At 36.2% G+C, this 18167-nt stretch overlaps 4 protein-coding genes across 4 annotated transcripts; 2 read left to right on the top strand and 2 right to left on the bottom strand.

Moving 5' to 3' along the window:
• Window positions 1–219: 219 nt before the first annotated feature.
• Window positions 220–1675, bottom strand: Fdh (alcohol dehydrogenase class-3 Fdh). Its single transcript, XM_034975545.2, has one exon. The coding sequence runs from the start codon at window positions 1497–1499 to the stop codon at window positions 369–371; it is 1131 nt and encodes a 376-aa protein (XP_034831436.1). The 5' UTR covers window positions 1500–1675; the 3' UTR covers window positions 220–368.
• Window positions 1676–2532: 857 nt separating this feature from the next.
• LOC117988409 (nucleolar protein 11) lies at window positions 2533–4991 on the top strand. The gene is made up of 4 exons (XM_034975542.2): window positions 2533–2736; window positions 2817–2981; window positions 3078–3453; window positions 3911–4991. The coding sequence occupies exons 1-4, from the start codon at window positions 2605–2607 to the stop codon at window positions 4972–4974; spliced, it is 1737 nt and encodes a 578-aa protein (XP_034831433.1). The 5' UTR covers window positions 2533–2604; the 3' UTR covers window positions 4975–4991.
• Window positions 4992–6320: 1329 nt separating this feature from the next.
• Window positions 6321–7700, bottom strand: LOC117988411 (RNA-binding region-containing protein 3-like). The gene has a single exon (XM_034975544.2). It carries the CDS (start codon window positions 7607–7609, stop codon window positions 6323–6325), a length of 1287 nt encoding a protein of 428 aa, XP_034831435.1. The 5' UTR covers window positions 7610–7700; the 3' UTR covers window positions 6321–6322.
• Window positions 7701–9688: 1988 nt separating this feature from the next.
• On the top strand, window positions 9689–17128 carry LOC117988485 (uncharacterized). Its single transcript, XM_034975637.2, has 3 exons — window positions 9689–10025; window positions 10420–10480; window positions 11509–17128. The coding sequence occupies exon 3, from the start codon at window positions 11525–11527 to the stop codon at window positions 17126–17128; it is 5604 nt and encodes a 1867-aa protein (XP_034831528.1). The 5' UTR covers window positions 9689–10025; window positions 10420–10480; window positions 11509–11524.
• Window positions 17129–18167: the final 1039 nt, after the last annotated feature.

Raw genomic sequence — 18167 nt, 5'->3', positions numbered from 1 at the left:
GCATCAGCTAAGAAAGGATTTTTGAAATTCATGGTGGTGAAATAGAGGTTTGAAATTTGTGTAGTCCACATGGCGCGAGCATAAGCTAGTCATTACACAAGAGCCGTCAGGGAGCTGCACCAAGGGTCTCACGTACAATGGATGGCCACATCTACGTGTGGAAAAGAAAACCAGGAAAAAGAAGACGAACATACGAGCAAACAAAATAAAACAACTATATAATGAAATACATAAAAACCACTATATTTTACAGATAAAACCCAGTTTAACAAATCTTAATTTACATGCTAGGTACTATACAATAGTTAAATGCTTAATAACTAGGAATATTTTAATATATTATATAGCCCAAACTTGTATGGAAACCTCTAGAAAAGTACAACAACACGAATGGCCACACCGATATGCATCAAATGGAAACCTACATCAATTTCATCCAGCGATACTTTATGTGAAACAAAATCATCAAGAGGTAGTTTCTTTTGGAGGTAGTCATCTACTAATTTAGGGACACTGTCTCTGCTTTTGTACCCCCCAAAGGCTGTGCCCTTCCAGACTCGGCCAGTCACAAGCTGGAATGGACGTGTGCTGATTTCCTCCCCAGCGGCCGCAACTCCAATAATTACAGACTCTCCCCAACCCTTGTGCGCTGCTTCCAAAGCTGCACGCATAGTATTAACATTGCCAATACATTCAAAAGTATAATCCAACCCACCATCGGTCATATCAATAAGCACTTGCTGTATGGGTTTATCGTGATCTTTAGGGTTCACGAATTCATTTACACCAAATTTCCTAGCAATTCTTTCTTTGTCAGGGTTGGTATCCACACCAATTATGCGATTAGCACCAGAAACTTTGCAGCCTAAAGCGACAGCCAGCCCGACGGCGCCTAGACCAAATATAGCACAGTTAGACCCAGCTTCGACCTTCGCCGTGTTTATGGCAGCACCATAACCTGTGGTAACCCCGCAGCCGAGCAAACAGACCTTATCAAGCGGGGCCTTATCGTCGATTTTGCACAAGGAAATTTCATGAACAACAGTATATTCACTAAACGTTGAGCATCCCATGAAGTGGAACAGCTCCTGACCCTTGCAGCGGAATCGCTTGGTACCGTCCGGCATGAGGCCTTGCCCTTGCGTGACTCGGACTTTTTGACATAGGTTAGTTTTGGGGTTAAGGCAGAATTTGCATTTTTTACACTGCGGGACGTATAGAGGTAGCACATGGTCACCTGGCTTCACCGTAGTGACGCCTTGTCCGATACTCTCCACGATACCACCGCCTTCATGGCCCAAAATCACCGGGAACACACCCTCTGGATCTTTCCCCGATAATGTGTAAGCATCGGTGTGGCAAATGGCGGTGGCGACTATCTTAATCCTCACTTCTCCAGCTTTCGGTGGATCCACTTCGATTTCTTCGATGGAAAGTGGTTCACCTGCCTTCCAGGCCACCGCAGCCTTGCATTTTATCACTTGACCGGCTGTCGACATTTTCTCTCAATCTCTGCAGTTTGGACGTACGGCGTACCTACTACGTAAGTAATTGAACGAAATGTAATCACAATCAGTTCAATACGTATTATTATTACGTACTAAAACTCTTTTAAAAAAGAAAATTCCAAATAATAATAATGAAATCTTCGGAAACGTCAAACCATAGATTAATATGTATACCTGAAACGTCAAACTACTGAATAACTTGTCCTTGTAAAAAAAAAAAAACCGGCCACGTGCGAGTCAGGCTCGCGCAACGAGGGTTTTCGACATTTTGCACGATAATTCAGAAACTATGATGCATAAAAATAAATAAAAATACCCCACTTGATATAACTAGTTATCTTGCTTCGAAAATTGAAAATTTATAATTAGTTCATGACCACAATATTTATTTATTTTTGTGTGATGTAACCACAAATAAACGGTTTTAATTTTTCCGCGAATGTATGCTATGAGACCTACCTACCTGCCAAATTTCATGATTCTAGGTCAACGGGAACTACCCTGTATGTTTCTTGACAGACAGACAACAAAGTGATCCCCAAAGAAGTTGGAAGTAGTACATAGGTGTACTACGTAGTAGTCTACGTAGTACACCTATGTCGATGGTGATCCCATAAGGGTTCCGTTTTTCCTTTTAAGGTACGGAACCCTAAAAATTGAAATGACTTGTTGACATTAGGTACATAATCTTTTATGACTTCATTTTTTTTTAAACTGGTTTTACGGCCCTGGATTCTAGCCTTTTTGAGCCTGCTCACATCATTGAAATCTATGATTGAAATTATTGAAACACAGATCACTCACCACAATGAAGTTTTTCCAGTTTTAAGGGCTTCCGACACGGTCAAACACGTAGATTTATTTACTTGATCAAGCTGCTTGATGCGCTAGTCAAACAACAAAGGTCATCGACATACGAAGTAGTACTTAAAAATTCTTTGGCAAGGGTATCATATCCTATAATGTTATTGATCTGTGGTATCAATCACAGACTAATAACATGTGGTAATAAATGTCTAATGTCTAGCGAACACGTTTGATTGTATATTTCTAATTTCTTTAATTTCTGTAAATACTGTTATTAAGCAGCCCAACGATGGCAAAACTCCATAATTACTATGTGTTGTGTCCATTGATTGACCAGAAAAGTTTCTTAGGAGTGACACAGGACCAGGACGATGAAAATGTTATTGTTACTTTAGGAAGAAACGTCGTCAACAAATATCGAGTAAATTAAATGTTTATGTATCTTAACTGTTATAAAACACATTATAAATGGTTGCAGTAGATTATCATGGTTGTAATTAGCTTTCAGATCAGAAACAAATTGGCGGCTGGACTTCAAAAGACCACCTGACTTCAGCAGTGATATTTGATAAGCATCAAGGTGCTTATGTTGGAGTATTCAATAAGAACACCATTAAAATATGGAAAGAAGATTCCTGCAATTTGGATAAGAGTAAAAAGTTCAAGGTAATACTATTAAGATTACTCTAACTTACGTAAGAGTAACTTTTAACTAATCTCTTAAGTAACATTGAAAAATAAATACATGATGCTTTGTTACAGTTTTCAGTAAATATCATGAAGCTTATACCAAGAAATTGTGAACCACCCCTTATTGTTTTCGAAAGCGGCAACTCCGCCTCGCTTCCTTATGCTCTAGATAACAGAAAAACATATAATACCAAACTCCTCATCAAAGACTCTGAAACTATAGTGGATACGGGTTATTATAATATACAAAAAACAGATTACATTTGCTATCTCATTAAAAACAATAAAGGCAGCTATGAAATCATGACATGCCCGATTAGAGAAGAGTTAGGTGATATGGAGAAGTCAAAACTGAATAGAATCAAAGTCACTAGAGCTGAGGGCACTAAAGCTCACATCGTTGGGGAACTTATCAGTTCGGACAATAATCTAGCAATTTATTTCATGTGTAAGTTAATCCTACTAATATTATTAAAGGAAAAGTGTGTTTGTTTGTCCTTCAATCACACCCCAATAGAGAAACCAATCAACGTGATCTTTTGCATGGATATAGTGAAAGACCTAAAAAGAGACATGGTACTTTTTATCCTGGATAAGCAGTGTCCACGGGATTTTTAAAAAGCTATTAGCAGGTATTAACTTTTTAGTATTATTTAAATGAATAAACATGAGCTGGCATTGGGTCAAGTAGTGCTAATTCAGTTGTTAATTTAATTGTTACAAGTTAGAACTAATATATTTATCCCCTTTTCACTGTTTCCCATATAAAAACATTATTCCTGAGTATTTTTAGTTTAGTAATCTGACAAATCATACTTTTATTTGAACGAATTAAGATAAGTATTCCTAAATTCTATAAAATTTGAAGTATGTTGTATCAATTATTATAAAAAAAAACATTCCAGGGAGTGATGCAAAAATCACAGAATATAACCTGTTGAAGAAATCATGGAAAACTATTGGTAATGTACCATGGATATCAACTGATGCAAGTGTATCCATCGCTTGGATGGGTAAAGACCATCTAATATTATTCGGAAGTAATACTGACCAAGACGGAGCAATCTTAGTGGCTTACAACAGCATACTCGGCGTTGGATCATGCAAATACCCAATGAAAATGTACTCGGAGAGTGCTAAATTGTACTGTTTCAATAGCAGGATAATCCTTGAAGCATCTAATCATATTGGCATGTTGCCTTATATGGTGGAGGTTAACAGAAATCTATCAAGTCTCCTCGGATCCCATGAGATTGTCCAAGATGATTGTACAGACATTGTAAACTGGGACACTCCTGTAGAACCTGCATTCAGTTACCCCGAGGAGGTGAAAGACTTATTAAAATTTGGTTTAACAGAAAGGAGTATGTGCTCTCAAGTCGTAGCAAAGTTAGTTGACCTAGATGATATTGATAAAGTAAATAGAGTTATTAGGACCTTTGTAGACATCCCTGAATCAATTTTGGTTGTGCTACTTAATTATGTTATTAAAAAGATAAATCCAAGTAAAATCGATATTACAAATCATGAAGAATTCATAAAATTTTGTGATCATGATAATCAATGTTTTGCTTTACTTCGATATCTGTTTGAGATTGCTTTCAGTGATGCGATATTAATACCATATTTAAGGAATAGTCTATCACTAGATAATGCTTTGTTTTTAATGACTTATATAACTTATTTACTTGTTGATTCTGATATTTTCATCAATCCACACTATGAGAGTAAACTTTTTGATTGGTGTATTCTACTTTTGGACTCTTTTTATCAACAGAACGTGTTGAGTAAAGACGAGAAAGTCTTGGATGTTTTGAGTAATGTACACAAAGTAGTAGGAAGCCTTATAGATCAACTGATAGCAATTGATAGCACCTTGCCCATATTACATAAAATTGCAAATGGTACATACACTGATTCAGAGGATAGAGAAACGATGCCATATACAATTGAGTTGGTGACAATATAATATTTTTGTGCTGAAAACTGTTTTTATTTGCCCTCCCCTAAAATTGAACATACAAGTTATGGTAGAAAAGGGTAAGACCAGTGTGTGAGATTTGAATAGATCTTCCAGATTTTAGTTTGAATATTGTCAATATAAAAGAAATTCAAAAAAAAAAACCGACTTCAATAACCACCAAAAGTAAAAAATAATTTAATTTATTACCCAACTAGATGATGCCCACGACTCGTCCGCGTGGATTTCTGTTTTTTAAAATTCCGTGGGAACTCTTTGATTTTCCGGGATAAAAAGTAGCCTATGTCCTTCCCCAGTGCAAGCTATCTCTGTACCAAATTTCGTCAAAATCGGTTGAACGGTTGGGCCGTGAAAGGCTAGCAGACAGACAGACACACTTTCGCACTTATAATATTAGTATGGATATATTATGTATACAAGAGTTATTGTAGTTCTATAGTATTATTTTTTGGAGTCCATGCCAATGTGGCGTCACAAAACACTATGAAGAGTAGATAGACGGTTTGTGCGGCTAATTGGCACCGGCTCCAAAAATATTACTATAGAACTACAATAACTCTTGTATACATTATATATTGGGTAATAAATTAAATTATTTTTTACTTTTTAGTGTTGGCGGTTATTGAAGTCGGTTTTTATTTTTTTTTGAATTTTTTTTATTTCACAATTTTTAGTGGCCCCATCATACTAAAATATGATATGCCTGGTTAAAACCCTACTGTTTACTAAGCTATTACACTGATCGCGAGCAATTTACTCTTATCCAGTGAGGAGTTCTGTTCTCCATCTCTGAAGATATTCATCAGATCTTCACCAAAGTAAAATAGGACCAACTCTCAAGTACGACCTACCAAACAAAAAAGGGTTATCAAAATCGGTTCATAATTGACGGAGTAATCGCGTTACAAACATACAAAAAAAATAAAAGAAAACATAGTCGAATTGAGAACCTCCTCCTTTTTTGAAGTCGGTTAAAAAAGGAATGCAAATAATTTCCATTAACTGACAGTGCAGCTAATTCTGTTGCATATCTCTCTAACTAATTATATAACAGAAAATCGAAAAGTATTGCTATAACTTTCTTACTTCTCCGTGTAGAAAAATGTGCACTAGGTGGCTTCTATCAAATACATATCAATTTAGAAATAGTGTAAAACAGAATAATTAGCCCACTGATTGCTAATTTATGGAAGAAACTACATGCATTTTTCTGCATTTCCAATTCTTCAATGGAAAAGCTAATTCTTTTTTAATCTATATTACATAGATTAATTATTGGTCTCGCTACTATATTATTATTATTTTATGTATTGCAATAAAATCAGAAGTTATTCATTCAAGTTTTTTTATTAGCAGCCCTAGCAAATTGTACAACCATAGGTTTCTCTTTGAGTAAATATCCATTGGTTTCATTTAATGCATTCTCTGCTATCCTCACTGACGGGAATGTAACAAAGCCTTGTCCTTTCATTCTTCCTTCCTGCATCACTCTCACATCAAAGCCTATAAGCTCATCTTCTGGTATGTGATCCACATAACGCTTATATATCCTTTTGACATCTTGTTCCGTGACATTTTTAGCTAGATTTTTAATATACAACCTCATAGACGGTTCTCCAGGGTGATAGTTCTTAAAGACGGGCAAAATTTTCATATCGCTATAAGAAATTCTATTCTTTAACAACTCCTTCCTAGTAATCGCTGGTTTTTCAGGTTCAACAGTTTCCACTGCTTCCTCTGAGGCTTGTTCTTCTTTCTGGAACCTTCCAAGCTCACCGATAACTTGGGGCTCCTCAGCTTGCTTAGCGAGTGCATCCTGCGATACGACTAGGGATATTTTCTTTGATTCTGCAACTGGAGTAACAACATCAAAAACTTCCTTTTGGTCTATAACTACATGAGGTTTCTTTGGTTTAGGTAACGATGCCGTGGAGAGAACAGCCGCAGCTCTCTTTCTCGTTTTCGGTAAAGTGTGTTTTCTTTTCAGCACTGAGGGTAAGTGTTGTTTTTGCTTTTCACAGGTTTCATCACTTGATATTTCAGATTCAGACTCACTAGCAGGGAGAACAGGGATTTCATATGAAAAATACTCTCTAAAAGTCTCTTTAAAAAATTCTAAGGCAGCGTTATTCTCTTGAAATGGAGTATCAAGTGCCATCTTGTTCATTAGGTGCAAGGTTTGAGTATAAAAAGGTCTATGAGTAAATAATGCATGGACGATATTGATAACTATTTGAGAGGTTGCTTTCGGGTATTTATATTTAATATGGGTAGGTGGTGGCTGGTAGAAGTCTACAGATGGATTCCACGCGTTAAGAGCGCGTAGAAACTCTCTTATTAGATTTGTAGTGCTTGAATCTGATTCATTTTTCTGTTTAGTTTGTTCCACCGGTACTTTCTCGAAGGAATATTCTACAACTAAACGCCTTTGTGCTATTTCTAATTGATGGAGACGCGATAAGGAGAGTTCAGCTTTTTCTAGTGTAGAAAAAGAAGCAAATACATAGTCGCGTTTCTTCGAAGTTTCCCAAACTTGTTCAGCTCCAAAATGTTTTAATAATTGTTTTTTGTCTTCAAAACTCAACATAGATGGTAAATGTTTTATTATAAGCACTTTGGACATGTTTTGTGATTAAAACAAATGTAAATAACGAAATCAAAATCATCAAAATACCGGTGTCAAAATACTATTACCAAGAGCGAAAGCATATAATGTACTCTGTGAGCGAAACCAAAAAATGTAAAAACAAAAAAAATTTCACAAAATAAATAAAAACCGACTTCGATACACAAACACTAAAAATTTAAAAATAATTTAATTTATTACCGAATATATTATGTATACAAGAGTTAATATAGTTCCATAATAATACTTTTTGGTGCCGGTGCCAATTAGCTTTAGCTGCGCGAATCGTCTAGACTTCATATTTTTATGAGACTCCACAATGGCACCGACCCCAAAAAATATTATTATGGAACTATATTAACTCTTGTATACATAATATATTTGGTAATAAATTAAATTATTTTTCAATTTTTAGTGTTTGTGTATCGAAGTCGGTTTTTATTTTTTTTGTGAAATTTTTTTATTTCACAATTTTTAGTGGTCCCATGGAATTATGCTATGACTGGTTAAAAATCTACTGTTTACTAAGCTATTACACTGATCGCGAGCAATTTACTCTTATCCGTTGAGGAGTTCCAGTATCTATCTTCGAAGATGTTCATCAGATCTTCACCAAATTTAAATGGGACCAACTTTGAAGTATACCCTTTCAAACAAAAAAAGAATTTTCAAAATCGGTCCAGGCGTGTCGCGACTTCCGCGAATGTAAATATTGTACATAGCAACACTGATACTCTATGGTGAGTATTCTAGTCTAGAGTAGCTTTTGGTCTCTCTTTGAGCATAGAGAATTCAAGTTTAGACATGTATGTAATATGGCCGCCAAACGCGCCTAATATCTCAAATTTCATATCGTAGTTCATTGTTAGTGGTAATATACGTGAGTGATACGTGCTGGACTGGGTCAACGGGCAGTGACATCCAAGCAGATGTGAATCAGCTAAGTGTCTCAGGTTTACATAGTATTGCCTAAGCTTCTATAAAGTATAATAATGAGACATAGGAGCGGCACTGCTGTAGTGCAGTGCCGTGTGAGCGGATCATGACTTCCCAGCCGCAACAGGCGTGGGCATGTCCAACCAAACGTTTTGGACAACTGCCGGCAGTTAGGGTGCCTCAGGCGGTGCGGTTAACCCCGTACCGCGAGGGCGGTATTTGACCTGTAAGGTAGCAAAGCCGTGGTGGCTCACACACTAAGCCCTGGAGTCAGTGACATGACAGGTGGGTCCAGACTGACGTCTGGACACCGGTCATTGAGACAAAAGCAATAAAGATCGCTCGTCCACTCCTCAGAGTGGACCAATTGTACCTATGTCAGTAAAGTAAACAAGGCAAAGCAATAGTGCTTTCTACATGTATAAACTTTAGGCACTTAACGGATTCAGTGTGAATCATAGCTGAAATTAAATATTACAGATGGTGACGCATAGCACAATCTACAGTTGAGGACAGTGGCCTCAGCTGATAGCTCACAGGTCACCCACAAGTTACAGGAAATAAGGTGAGAGTAACATATTGCAATAATGGATTCATTAATATTAATATAGAACACGGGCAATATTGCATCGCCGTCTGAAGACTCAGCTGTCAGTCTTCATCCCCTACGGAGATGGCGACATGGTGGAGATGCTGGGATAATTACAAATCAAATATTTGCCAATTTTAAGAATCCAAATTATTATAATTTATTGAAAAATTGCAAGTTGTTACTCTCAACGCCATCTATCATTCACTGACGAAATTAATATCGTCAAGTTATAACTGTTTCATAGTAAAATGAGCTATTTTCGTTTAAAATTGAGATTGGTCACGTAATAATATTATGATGGGAATATTTTATACGGGTAATTATGAATGCAAAATCATTTTAATGCAATTTTTAGATAAATGAAAGTTGATTGATTGAGCTATCAATTGGTTGAACCGGACGTGAAATTTAGAAAATGGCGTCTTAGGTAGGTCTAAGAATGTTTGATGTACGCTAAGCTTTATTCATAGAACATGGACTACTAATTAATCTATGTAATTAATATAGTGATCTATGGTCATAGAGTACACCAATATATAGGTAGCGATCAGTAGAGTATAGTGACGATAGGCTTTTTAGCATCTTTTTAGTTATTACATTTACTAATTAATGTGGAAAACCGTTTAAATATATAAGTTATTTAGTTTAATAAAAAGGATTAATTATAAGACTAATTTTAAGATAACTTTCGGGATCCGTACTTAAAGATAAAAGGGTTAAGTATCAGGTTTCAAACTTGCCGCGTAAATACACTATTTCAAGTTCAACTCCGTCTCCGTGCCTGATATCGGCCATTTTTTATTTTTACTTATTAACTAAACGACGCAAGTTCTTTAGTAAAACCATAAAACGCTGAATAAGTGTGGAATAAAGATAAATAAACAGGTAAGCACTTTCGTTTTGTACTTCGTAAGAGGACCATTATATTTCTATCGTTTGATAATGTGAATACGCTATTCGTTTCGAGTTTTGTGACGAAAAGTTTATTTGCACGGTCAAATCAAAGAGTTAAACTACTTAAGAAAATTTTCATACAAGATCATTAGTACATGAGTTGCTTTGATATTTAACAGAAATTTAATTACTTAATGAAGAAACCTACTGTTGAGTGTTAATAGACCTTAACTCATTTCAATCGTTGACTAGATTCGAGCAAGTTAGCGAGATGATCGGTTACATATTTGAATTCGGACACACCGGAATTTTCTTTGTAAGACACGCCACAAATTTCCAAGTCACCTTATTAGTGTAATTAAATGTGAACATATACTTGTTTTAGGCAACCACAGGAGGACACGATCAGTATTTTACTCCTAAGTACTTACCAAAATTAGTATAAGGTATGTTTTGGATATATTATAATTATAGGAACAGTAGTACTTTCAAACGAGAATTCCAAGTACATATACTCTAGCGTAGTAGGCTATCTGTGCTAAACCTAATTATCCATGTGTAAGATAATATCCAGAATTATAACTTGATCCACAATACTGGAAGAATAATTGTTTGTATGTAGGTGTATACATACTTTATTTACCAAAGTTAGATAATTCCAATATTTTATTATCTTTATGAGATGTTTCCAAGAACAATTTTACCTGATTTGAAAAATAGTTTCAAGTTAACTTGTAGAATTTATTTGAAGTTTTATGTTTATAACTTTATAGACACAATGTTCATGAATGATTTTAAATACTAAACAATGACAAATATTGTTTATTATTATTGCTCTCAGATTCCATGCAACAAGTAAATCAATATTTCAAAAGTAACATTTTCCAAAATGATTTAAAATAAAGTTTAATGCTATATGGTGTACAGTTGGCATGAATTATTAATAGCAAATTCTTAAAATAATTCTACATTTTGTTTTTCATTGTTTTGATTATAATTTGATGGTGATGATACATACCTACATGAATGGTACTTATAGATCTTATGTGTTGTGACAAAAAATAATGTACTTGTTGTTTTAACCTTCGATAATAATATGGAAATAACTTAATTCTTTATTAATAAATTAAGTTAATAGTAACAACTACTATAATTAAAGTTTTAAACTATCTTACCTGACAAGGTACTTTGCCATTGACATAGAGTAGAATTTTGTGTAGCTTATGTAAGAGAAATATTTTTACTTTTCAAAGTACTTGTGCCGTTGGCATAAGGTTGAATGTCGTGTGGCTTATATGAGTGGCTTATTCCAGTTAGTGTAAGTGGCACTGCCGTTCTAATTAGATATAAAATAAATAAAAAATATAAAATATGACTTATTTCAAATGTGAGTAAGTGGATATACCTGATGATAGGTTATTATATACCTATAGTTATTGTAGGTTGTCATACCTAGTCTAAATTGTATTTCCAGAATATTTAACCTCAAAATGGAAGAAATACTTTTAAGTCGTTTGTCCACATTTGTCAAAGAAGTGAAATCTCTCTCGGATCAAGCTCTCAATTTATGTCAGACTCTTCATGAAAATGATGAAAACTTAGAATCAGCAAGGATTGTGAGGTCTAAATTGAAAGCAATTTTGTCCCGATTCACCACAGAATTATATAATTATTTCAAAATCTGTAACGATCCCAATCCAGACGAGATATCAGATTTGACTAACGACCAACTTCGAGGTGAAGAAAATTTAGCAGAGTTAGAGGCAAGATTAGCCATGAGGAGTGAGAAGCCAGCGATGGTACCTCAGCAAAGTGACTATTCATCATACAGCAAACTACCAGATTTGCATTTACCAGAATTTAGTGGTAATTTGCTCGAATGGCACCAATTTTGGGACCAGTTCACATCAAACATGAACCGGAGAAAACTGAACGATGTCGACAAGCTGCTTTATCTCAAGAGTTCTCTCAAAGGAGATGCTGCTCGACTTATAGATGGACTCGATACAACAAACCGAAATTATCAGATAGCGGTCGATACTTTAAAAGCCAGATATGGTAAAGAAAATGAAATTATATACGCGCATCATAACGCTTTAAAGAAAGTTAAGCGAGCTGAAAAGATGGAAGATTGCAAAGGAACTTTGGATGATATAGAACGACATCTCCGAGTACTACAATCTATGGGAGAAAATACAAATTCCAATCAAATGCGATTTCTCATTATGGAAAAGTTTCCAACGGAGATTATCTACGAGATGAAAATAAGATTGGACTCTGACCGGACAGAGTCAGTCGAAGATATATTGAAACAACTCTCAAGAGTGATCTCGGTTAAAGAGGAAGCACGGATGATAACTCAAGAAAATACCATGGAAGGTGCTCCACAATATACTGTGGAAACTTTACACGTAAAAGAAACGACTCTTCAAAATAAAGGACATTCTTCTAAAATGAATAATACTAATGAATTTAAATATAATAAAGGCCATTGGAACAATTTTAAACCTAGATGGAACAATAGGAATCAGAGGGAAAAAACCTTACCAACTAAAAGAAGATTTGAACCAGAGAGAAATGGTTATGGCAAATTTAATAAAGAAAAAAGAAGAAGATGGTCATGTATTTTCTGTGGGGAACACCATAACAATAAAGATTGTACCAAAGCAAGGACCATTGAAGAAAGGAAAGCGAAACTGAGAGGTAGATGTTTTATTTGTTTTAAAATAGGACACATAATGCGTACATGCCCAGTAAAAAGAAGGAAATGTGAATTCTGTGAGAAACAAGGATCTCATCACCGATCGTTATGTCCTAGTAAATTTCAACAAAACCAGGAACAGAAGGGATCAACCAGCACTAGTGTAATGCACATAAGCAGAAAGGGATCTACTTTATTGCAGACTGCTGTAGTTGAAGTCCAAGGATATGGTAATAATACAAGGATCTGTCGAATTCTAATGGATTGTGGTAGTCAAAGGAGCTATATCACTGAAAGGATTGCCAAGGATTTAAATCTTCAAGCTGAAGAACAAAACAATCTTTCAATATTTACGTTTGGAGCACAGAAGCCCAAGGAAATAGAAAGTCCACTAGTTAAAATAAAGTTAGTTACACAGAATAAAGCGATTAGGACTGTATGTGCTAACGTAGTACCTTCAATATCTCATGGAGTTCCACATCCAGATAAAGAACTACTTGACTGCAAGATCAAGGAAGATTACATCTTAGCAGACGATGGAACATTGTCAGACAGAGTAGACATTTTACTAGGAAATGATTACTATTACACGATTATGTCAACGAAGAAAGTTCGTATTGGAGAAGACTTATACCTCGTCGAATCGGAATTCGGATGGATGCTCTCGGGTAAAATTTCAGAGAATAACAACACAGTTGAACAACTGTCAGTATTGACATATTGTCAATCTTCATGTGAAGTCAGACTGAATCAACCAGATCCACCACTAGATAATGGAGACTTGAAACGTTTGTGGGATTTAGAGTCTATAGGAATCACTGATTCACCAAAATTAAGTCGCGATGAAGAAGCTATCAAGCACTTCAATGACACAACTGAGTACAGAAATAACAGATATTATATTAGTTGGCCATGGAACGACTATCCAACAGACTTACCATCTAACTTTGGATTAGCGTTCGGACGTCTAGTAAGTTTAATTAAAAGATCAGACTCTGATACTCTAACAATATATGATCAAACATTAAGAGAACAACTGGAAAATGAAATCATTGAAGAAGTCCCAAACACAGAGGAAAAGGATCATCCAATACACTATATACCATTTCATGGAGTTTTGACACCTGGAAAACCGTTAAGAATCGTATACGACGCGTCAGCAAAGACCAAAGATAACAAAAGTTTAAATCAATATCTTTATTGTGGACCACTGTTATTAGAAGATTTAACGGGGTTACTAATTAAATTTAGATGTTATAATGTGGGAATAACAGCTGATGTTGAAAAAGCATTTCTACAAATTGGACTTAAAGAACAGGACAGAGATGTCACAAGATTTCTATGGTTAAAAGATACTAAGAAACCGGTAACAGAAGATAATCTTCTGTACCTCAGATTTACTCGTGTTCCATTTGGAATAATATCAAGCCCATTTATATTAAATGCTACAGTCAAACATCATCTGATGAACGCTAAAAATAAAAGTGTTAGAAAACTAGCAAATGACATTTATGTAGACAACGTCGTGACTGGAGCCAATACGGTAAAGGAAGTCGAAGATTTATATAGAAACTCAAAGGAGACATTCCGAGAAATTTCAATGAATTTGAGACAATGGAGTTCAAATTCCACAGACTTCATGCAACAAATTCCAGATGGTTGTCCAGAAGAGATAGTAAAAGTATTGGGTCTAGACTGGCACATAAAGGATGATACATTACAATTGAGGACAAACAAAATCACGAACAATACTAACACCAAAAGAGGTATTCTGAAAAGCGTTGCGTCTTATTTCGATCCATGTGGAATTATAGTCCCGACTCTGTTAGCTGCAAAAATCTTACTGCAGGACCTATGGAAGATGAAAATGAAATGGGATTCACCATTACCCAAGAATATCGTTGAAAAATGGAAGGATATTCAAGAAGACTTAGAAGGAGTCAAGGAAATAAGTTTAGCTAGATGCTATATGAAGAATTCCCAGTGTAATAACTTTGAAATTCATTGTTTCACGGACTCATCAACAAGAGCCTACGCAGCAGTAGTCTATATCGTTGGAAATGATCAGAAAAGTTTTGTTATTGGAAAATCGAGGCTGGTACCGATAAAAGATCAAGAAAATCTAAAAATTCCTCGTTTAGAGCTGTTGGGTGTATTAATTGGAAGCCGATTAATACAATATGTTCTTAAATTCATTAATTTTAATATAACTAAACAAATATTATGGACAGACAGTCAGATTGTTATTGATTGGATTAACTCAACTAAATTACTAACACCATTTGTTGCCAGAAGGATCAATGAGATCAAACAAAATAAAAACTTAGTCGTCAGATACGTACCGTCAGAGCTGAATCCTGCTGATGTTGCTACCAGACCAACAAGCGCGAAGGAAGATCAGGAGAGATGGTTGAATGGACCAAACTTTTTGCTTCAGAAACCTGATAGTTGGTCAGGGAGATTCAGTGTCAATACCTTTTTAGTTGGGGAGGATCTAACGAAGACTAGTGATACGCAATGTTGTCCACAAACGGATTTAGAAGATCAGATGAACACCAATGAGGTTCAAAAACAGTTTCCAGAGGTAATGGAATTGGAAGATTTTATAGATGACAATATACAAGACAACACATCTACAGAACAAGAAGTAGAGAGTGAATGTCTGGATAACACCATAAATGAAATTAAGAAAATACAAACTGAATACTTCAAAGAAGAAGTAAATGGTAAAGAAACAAGTCTCAGTCGTAATTTGGGATTATTCAAGGATGTTGATGGAATTTTACGATGTAAGGGTAGACTTCAATATGCGGAATGGTCTTTCGACAAAAGGTACCCCATACTTATACCCAGAGGATGTGATTTCACTAATAAAATTATCACAAAAACACATGAAAAGAACTATCATGTGGGCGTCAATCATACTCTGAGCCTGATTCGTCAGAAGTACTGGATACCTCAAGGTAAACGTGAAGTTCGAAAGAAGTTGGAAAAATGTCCACGTTGTGTGAAACATGGAGGTGGACCATTCAAAGCACCAACCACACCTGCACTACCACATGAAAGAGTAAATTATAGCAAACCATTTACATTTACTGGAATTGACTATCTCGGACCAGTGTTAGTTAAAACAGAAAGAGGAACGAGCAAAAGATGGATATGCTTATTAACATGTTTGGCAGTTAGAGCGGTACACTTAGAAGTTGTTGAAGATTTGTCAGCTGAAGAGGGTTTACTCGCTTTGAGGCGAATGATTGCGACCAGAGGAATACCAACCTTAATTACATCAGATAACGCATTACATTTCAAACTAATAGCGGATATAGTTTCCAACGCATACTGTATTGAAAATAAAATAAAATGGCGATTCATACCTGAACTCGCACCTTGGTTTGGAGGGTTCTATGAAAGGCTCGTAGGACTCGTAAAACATTGCATGCGAAGATCACTTCAAAAACATCTTTTAAAGGATAATCAACTCGCAACAATAGTTAAGGAAATAGAAGCAATAATAAACACAAGACCATTGACATCTGTAGATTCAGAATTAGAACATGTTCTGACACCTGCGGATTTTCTACAAATGGACAGATGTATCAGTGTGGAAACAGCACAAGATAACATTCCATTGCAAGGTACATCGACAAAGACCAATTTAGTCAAGGGCTGGAGGAGAGCTCGTATACTGCTAGAAGAATTTAAAGAAATGTTTCGTAATCGCTACTTACCGAGTTTACGCGAGAGATATAGTCACTCGCTCAAACAACCACGTATGACTTCAAAGCTGACTCCAAAAGAAGGCCAGTTGGTTCAGATGAAAGGAGATAAGAATCGTGAAGGCTGGAAAGTAGGAAAAATAGTTTCTTTAGTTAAGAGTGCTGATGGTTTAACGAGAGTGGCTCAAGTGAAAGTAGGAGACACTATATTTACTCGTTCTATTGCGCACTTATACCCGCTTGAAGTAGAAGACGGTGTCCAATGGGAACCGATACCTCAAGATGCAAAACAATATTCTGAAATTCAAAAATTATCTGATGAAGCTTCTAAGGAGTTAGTAATTTCACCAGATGCCGTTACAATAGAAACGGAGAACATGCAAAAGGAAACATTAAATGATAATGACCTTACAATGAGACAAGGTGAAAACATAGATGAGACAGAAAATGCGGTAGATGTTACAAATAATGAAGCAAACATAGAGTCTGAGAGCATTGAAAAGGATAGAGTTGTAAATGGTCTGAGAGATGATTCTGATGTTAGGGACAAATATTTGATGACAACGAATGACGATACACAGGAACGATCCGAAGAAACTAGACATAAGCGAGTTGCAGCAGTCCGAGCCCTTGAGAAGATAAGGGAATGGACGCGCAATTTGCTTACCTTGTTGTAAGCAATCATTCCCGGCGGGAGTGTCGCGACTTCCGCGAATGTAAATATTGTACATAGCAACACTGATACTCTATGGTGAGTATTCTAGTCTAGAGTAGCTTTTGGTCTCTCTTTGAGCATAGAGAATTCAAGTTTAGACATGTATGTAATATGGCCGCCAAACGCGCCTAATATCTCAAATTTCATATCGTAGTTCATTGTTAGTGGTAATATACGTGAGTGATACGTGCTGGACTGGGTCAACGGGCAGTGACATCCAAGCAGATGTGAATCAGCTAAGTGTCTCAGGTTTACATAGTATTGCCTAAGCTTCTATAAAGTATAATAATGAGACATAGGAGCGGCACTGCTGTAGTGCAGTGCCGTGTGAGCGGATCATGACTTCCCAGCCGCAACAGGCGTGGGCATGTCCAACCAAACGTTTTGGACAACTGCCGGCAGTTAGGGTGCCTCAGGCGGTGCGGTTAACCCCGTACCGCGAGGGCGGTATTTGACCTGTAAGGTAGCAAAGCCGTGGTGGCTCACACACTAAGCCCTGGAGTCAGTGACATGACAGGTGGGTCCAGACTGACGTCTGGACACCGGTCATTGAGACAAAAGCAATAAAGATCGCTCGTCCACTCCTCAGAGTGGACCAATTGTACCTATGTCAGTAAAGTAAACAAGGCAAAGCAATAGTGCTTTCTACATGTATAAACTTTAGGCACTTAACGGATTCAGTGTGAATCATAGCTGAAATTAAATATTACAGATGGTGACGCATAGCACAATCTACAGTTGAGGACAGTGGCCTCAGCTGATAGCTCACAGGTCACCCACAAGTTACAGGAAATAAGGTGAGAGTAACATATTGCAATAATGGATTCATTAATATTAATATAGAACACGGGCAATATTGCATCGCCGTCTGAAGACTCAGCTGTCAGTCTTCATCCCCTACGGAGATGGCGACAAGGCGTCTTCGAGTAATCGGGGAACATACATAAAAAATAAAAAAAATAAAAAAAATAAAAAAAAAAGATTCCGACGAATTGAGAACC

Source organism: Maniola hyperantus, chromosome 14 (genome assembly GCF_902806685.2).
Source record: "Maniola hyperantus chromosome 14, iAphHyp1.2, whole genome shotgun sequence".
In the NCBI taxonomy this organism is placed as follows: Eukaryota; Metazoa; Arthropoda; class Insecta; order Lepidoptera; family Nymphalidae; genus Maniola; species Maniola hyperantus.
Note: the sequence above shows the minus strand (reverse complement) of the source record. Positions and strands in the feature narration are given on the sequence as shown.

What these genes read in the sequence shown, in the direction of transcription:
- Fdh (XM_034975545.2), bottom strand. Translation starts at nt 1,499, where the DNA reads ATGTCGACAGCCGGTCAAGTGATAAAATGCAAGGCTGCGGTGGCCTGG.
- LOC117988411 (XM_034975544.2), bottom strand. Translation starts at nt 7,609, where the DNA reads ATGTCCAAAGTGCTTATAATAAAACATTTACCATCTATGTTGAGTTTT.
- LOC117988409 (XM_034975542.2), top strand. Translation starts at nt 2,605, where the DNA reads ATGGCAAAACTCCATAATTACTATGTGTTGTGTCCATTGATTGACCAG. An exon ending in ATAAGAGTAAAAAGTTCAAG is followed by an intron (nt 2,982 to 3,077) that starts GTAATACTATTA and finishes GCTTTGTTACAG; the next exon opens with TTTTCAGTAAATATCATGAA. An exon ending in TCTAGCAATTTATTTCATGT is followed by an intron (nt 3,454 to 3,910) that starts GTAAGTTAATCC and finishes AAAACATTCCAG; the next exon opens with GGAGTGATGCAAAAATCACA.
- LOC117988485 (XM_034975637.2), top strand. Translation starts at nt 11,525, where the DNA reads ATGGAAGAAATACTTTTAAGTCGTTTGTCCACATTTGTCAAAGAAGTG.